This window comes from Mastomys coucha, chromosome X, assembly GCF_008632895.1.
Source record: "Mastomys coucha isolate ucsf_1 chromosome X, UCSF_Mcou_1, whole genome shotgun sequence".
Taxonomy (NCBI): domain Eukaryota; kingdom Metazoa; phylum Chordata; class Mammalia; order Rodentia; family Muridae; genus Mastomys; species Mastomys coucha.
Window position 1 is genome coordinate 61,739,836 of NC_045030.1, and position 5,775 is coordinate 61,745,610.

Sequence of the window (5,775 nt, forward strand, 5' to 3'; positions counted from 1 at the left end):
CCACGGTGGCGTGATCTACTGACATCTTTTGGAGAACAAATGAAAAAATTGTGTTTGATTGATACTTTGCTTTTTCTTTTCTGGTTAAATTTCTTGATATCAAGTTTGCGGGGAGGGGGAAGGGAAACCCTTTCAATTGGAACAGTGTTAGCCATGGGTTAGCTTGGATTCTCTTCAGTTGACTTTAAAATCAAGCCAAGATGCTTTAGTGGATGGTTTCCCTGGGTCACTTCATAGATAAACTGGTTGGCTTTTCTTTTTTAATAGGAATTATGTGAATGGAATTTCTGGAAAACAGAGAAAGTTTATTTGTTGACTCCAAAAGACACTTCTTTTCTCACTGAGGTTTTTGCTTTTCTCATAACTAAGTGCGGAAATGTACAGCTTGAAAAGTCTTAAGTTTGCAGGAAGCATTTGAAGAGAGAACTGTTCACACCACTTGGACTCATGGTAACTTAACACAGGCGCAAGAGGTCTTTGAAAATTAGAGGGACTTTTGTTTCAGAACACATGTTAAAACTAAAGCAGCTAAGGGACTAAGTAGTTTTGTGTATTTCTGATGTGATATCACTTCAACCTGTTTGCTAATCTGCTGACTAGAGGAGCAGAAGCTTTGTAGCAGCTGTAACACACCTTTCAACAAATGGCAAGTTTAGAATATTTGCTCTCTAATAGGCCATGTGCACTGTCTAAATTGCTTTTTGAAAATGCAATCTACGTAGAGACCATTTGGAAATAAGAGGCTAGAAATAAGACATTACTTCTTGTTTTACTATTACACTAGCAGTTTAAAACAAAACATAGCCAAGTGATATTTTATGAATTTTTTTTTCCTGTAAGAAAATTTGACCTATGTGCAGTTCACTTTTTGTTTTCTTGCCAGTGTTGTCCTGCTTGGTATCTGGGACAGTCTCTAATTCCTGATGAAGAACTTGATACTGACGTTGGCATGCAGCAACCAGCCTTCTATAACACTTCCTATCCTAAATGCAGGGTTAATGCCGAACCTACTGTGCAAGAAATGATTTACTGATGAGCTTTCAAAGAAAACCACATCAATTTGGATGTCTGTTACCTTGAAGTGATCATTTTAAGAGTAGTAGCGTCTTCCTTAGGGCAAAAAAAAAAAAAAGGGACTATTTTCCTCTTTTGGTGTATTGCATTCTGTGTTGAGCAATCATTTCTGAAATGAAAAAAGCCAAAAGACTTCCCCACCAATTTAGGATTATAAATGGGAAGATGCTAGTGACAAGAGGCCTTGTTCAGAAGCCAGTACGCAATATTCTCATACACTGTTGCAAATCTCTTTCTAATATCTGAGCTGATGCTTAAAACTAAAAAGTGGAGTATTTGCTTTGTTATTTTTACTATGTTTGTATTCAAAAAGCAATATCCAGGGTCCTGAGAGTTGTTGTTTGACTTAATAAAACCATTGAAATTATTTTTGTGATCATTGTTTTATTACAGTAACAACCATAATCCCTAAATAACTTTGATTCACCTGTTGAATGGGGGCAATTTATTTTCTATTCACATTTTCACGTGATAGGTGGCTTTTAAGTAACCAACCAACTTGAGAAAACCCGGAAGAACAAACCTAAACCAATTGTTTTGCGCTCTCAATTCCCTCTACCCTGGGGCTTAAGGCCAATTGCTGGGGGTAGAGGAAAGTCAGAGAACATCCACAAGCAAGGATTAATGGTGGTCAGGAGAAGGAAGGAAGGCAGATCCGGAGTTTGGAGGGATGAAGAGCATTTACATTGCATAGCACTATTTGAGTAAGAAAGAACAGGAGATGTAGCTGGAGATAACAATAAAAGGTAAAGAGAGGGTACCTGTGACAACACAGTCGAGACATTTTGTAACAGTACAAGTGTATTTTCTTAAAGCTTCATCCTGATCTTTGGGACAATTTGGCAATCGCTGATTAGAACAGTTACAGAATCATGGGACACAAATGTCATTAAAATCAGATTTATTGTTAATTAATTGTAAGTTGTGGTTAAATAATTGTTAGGAAGATGAAGACTCTTGAAGGATCCCTCAAACATCACAAACTTGATTCATTATTTTCAATTTGCCATCTGTAATCTAATCTGTGAATGCCATTACCACTTGTCATGATTATGCTATGATGGAATATGTGAAATTTCGACTTGAGTATATTGCCATTGGAACTTCAGATCAGTTTCACTAAAACCAATCATATTGTAATTTTTAAGGAATACCTCATCTCTTTCTGATTCCTATTGCTTATTTACATGCAGAGTACAAAAGCTGGAGCAGGGCTTGGTAATCCACAACTTTAACCCAGCACACTTGGGACAAAGGTAGGTGGTTCTGAGTTCCAGGACAGGCAGAATTACAGGGGGAGTTTCAGTACAGCCAAGGCTGTTACACAGGGAAAAGCAAAACAAACTGAAAAGGCTAGGCTGACTCCGTGACAGACTTCAAATTGGCAGTCAAGGAGACTAGGCCTAAGAACTGGGCTGTGGGGAGCCGCAGCTGCCACCCTATACATATATATTTTGAACACCTGGTTTCCGGCCAGAGCAGAGAGCATTGATAATCAAGCCCTTAGTTGGAGAAGCTGAGTGCCTCTAGTTTGTGATGCAAGCTGGTATGAATTCCCACAGCCTATTATACTTTGCCACGTGGCTGATGCTGATTGGGACCAGGGAAAGTATTTAACCCACAAGGGCTGGGGGCTGGGGAGAGGTTGGAGAGAGAGTAAGTATGTGGAGATAGGAGTAAGTATGTAGAATTAGGGCTGGTGATGGGTTAGAGGTAAGATGTAGATATAGAAGAGTAAGTATGATAGGAGTAAGTATGTAAGGATAGAAGTAAGATGTAGGAATAGAACTAAGAATAGGAATAGGAGTAAGTAGAAATAGTAATAAGTAAGATGTAACTAACAAGATGTAACTAATAAAATGTAAGTAGAAATAAGTAAGATGTAACAAGCAAGATTACAAGGATCCTAATAAAACTGCATGGGGAAGAGCTCGGTGTTTGTCTCCTTATTTCAAGCTGGAAGGAAAAAGGCGGCTTACACTGGGCAAGTCCAGGCAAGCCAACTACTAATAGAAAAGTCCCCAGGCTCCAGACTTCACACCCTGATAATGGTTCCAGAATGTCTAGCGATAGAATAAAGCTCGTCTGCCCTAGAATTCCTCAAGGGTTTCCAGCCTTCAGAGCCCATAATGGTTCTGGAATGCCTAGAGATAGAGTAAGATAAAGCTCATCTACCCTGGAATTCCAATGTGTTTTAAATTGAGCCTTCAAGCTCACTTGGTTGTCTCTCTATCTTGGTAATGGGAGACCCCAGCATGCTGGTCTTCTACAGAATAAAAAGCTCTTTGTGTTTACATACTATTTGAACCAGGGTATCATTCTTCCAGGAACAATGGAGCCTTACAAAACAAAAAATTTAAAGAATAGAAGAAAGAGGAGGGGTTATGGCTCTTTTGGTAGGGTGCTTGCCTAGTCCGAAGGCAACTTCGTCTCTAATCCCAAACACCACATAAACCAGGCTTGGTGGTGCACACTTGTGCTGCACTGGAGATGCAGAGGCAGAAGAATCAGACCTTCAAACTACAAGGGTATTCTCAGCTACATAGAGTTTGGAGGCTAACCTGGGAGAGATGAGACCCTGACAAGAAAAAGGAAGGAAAGGAAAGGAGAAGAAAAGAGTTGGTGTTGATGGCAGAGCTCTGAGTTTTCTGAGTTTGAGTCCAGTGTGGTCTACAAAGTAAGTTCTAGGCCACCCAGGGCTACATAGTGAAATACTGTCTTGCAAAAACCAAAACATAATAAAAAGAAACCAGTCAAAAAGAGTTTGACTTTTGTTTTTTATCTTTTATTATAAAGCTTATATGATAAAGTTTATAGCAATGCTGATTAGAATTTATTTCTGTGCTTGTTTTTAAGAAAAGGATCTAGGTTTTGAAATCAGCAGTAGAGAGTAATAATGATGTTGTTGAAATAAAACAAAAAAAAAACACTTGGGGAAGTTAAGCTACAAGGTTGTGGTCAAGCCAGGTACACTGTGATAATAATTCATCCCAGGGTTTTTGCTAAGGACTAAACAAGAACAAAATGTTCATAAAGACCTTGTCAGTGACTATCCTCTGTGCAAATGTTAGCTCCTTTCTTTTCCATTTGCAGGTAGCTATTGTTTTGTTGCTTTGGGGCAGTTTTTAATTTTTAATAATATAGAATATTTTATCACAAGTGAATCATGGCTTATAATAGGGAACAAATCAGTACATATTTTAGATAACAGATGGAGACTGAGAACATCTAAGTAATACCAAACTTCATAAATGTAATTACTAGATCATGTATGTAGACTTGTAAACACAGCCATCAATATTTAAACACAAAATTTTATGTTATTAGAGTTCTATTTTTCATTGTGTTCCAATGAATAATACACTTATTTTTTGATTAAAAACTACAGTTGAGTATTTAACACTTATAAACATAGTACTTAAATTGGACTAAATTTTTACTTTTGTCACTGACATTAGAATTCAGTGATAATTTATACTCACATGTAAAAAAAGATTAGATCATATATCTGAAATTATTCCATTTTCCCCTGCTAAATTTATGTTAGTATTATGCAAGTACGACTGTTGAGTAATGAGACTGATTTTTCTGTGGAGCTTGGAAACTAACCTTGAAAGCAATTCTCAAAGAGATGTCCTGAAATGTTTTGGCCAATGTCTGTGTTGCTCCTGAGGTTTCATTTCACATGAGAAAGCCAAAACAAAACAAATAATACCCTCTGATCTTATGACTTTATAAGTCATTCTTCTTGTTTATGTTGTAATACATTCCCTTATGGTGTCTCTGTGTGTGTGTGTGTGTGTGTGTGTGTGTGTGTGTGTGTGTGTGTGTTTGTGTAGGGGGTCATCCCCAGCTACACAGGGAAAAGTCAGTCTTGGTCCATGTACAGCAAGGTGACTCAGGTCTGCAATTCTAGCATTCAGGAGTGTGAGGCAGAAAACTACCGATTTTTTTGGCTGCCCAGCTACAAAGCAATCAAAACAAGAAAGCTGGATCTTTTCACATCGTGAAACTAAACAAAAACACCAATGCATAGCTAGCTTCTTATAGATGAACTATCAATTTGGGATGTTTTTCTTCCCCTTTCATGTACTTTTGGAGCCTTGGAGGGCTCAGCAAAACTTGAAGATCTCAGAAAGGTTAAGATCTCTTCCCTCCTGACCCATATTTATACCATCTATTTAGACAGGGACATCAGCCTTAAAGAACTCATTTTGAATTGTGCTTAGTTGTTATTGAGTATCAGCAATGTGTTAAATGCCCAATTTCAAAATAATGTCTATTTCCTTCAGTGCTGTAGTGTCTATAGTGGCTGGATGGGGGAGCAGATCTAGACTAATCCTAATGATCAAGTCCGTCAGTGTCATTTTCCCCCTAAAAGAGAGGGCAGAAGAACATGCTTTTAAACCCTGAGAAGCGTTTTGGGTCTTCTTGCCTTTTGTTGTATTTTTCGAGACAGGGTTTCTCTGTGTAGCCCTGGCTGTCCTGGAACTCACTCTGTAGACCAGGCTGTCCTGGAACTCAGAAATCCACCTGCCTCTGCCTCCCAAGTGCTGGGATTAAAGGAGTGCACCACCACTGCCTGGCTTGTTGTACTATTTTAGGGGGAAAAAAAAACAATTAAAGCTTTTCTTCCAAGTCAGGTCCTCAGAAACTTCCCTCATGAAATGATGAGATATTGGTGACAGTGACCTCTGTAAA

At 38.4% G+C, this 5,775-nt stretch overlaps 1 protein-coding gene across 1 annotated transcript in view; it reads left to right on the top strand.

The window, feature by feature from the left end:
* Zic3 (Zic family member 3) overlaps positions 1-1,115 on the top strand; it is a 10,663-nt gene extending 9,548 nt beyond the window's left edge. Inside the window, exon 3 of the mRNA XM_031362799.1 lies at positions 884-1,115. Coding sequence (XP_031218659.1) covers positions 884-1,033 — 150 coding nt within the window. The 3' untranslated portion in view covers positions 1,034-1,115. The remainder of the gene's footprint in view (positions 1-883) is intronic.
* The last annotated feature ends 4,660 nt before the right edge of the window (positions 1,116-5,775 follow it).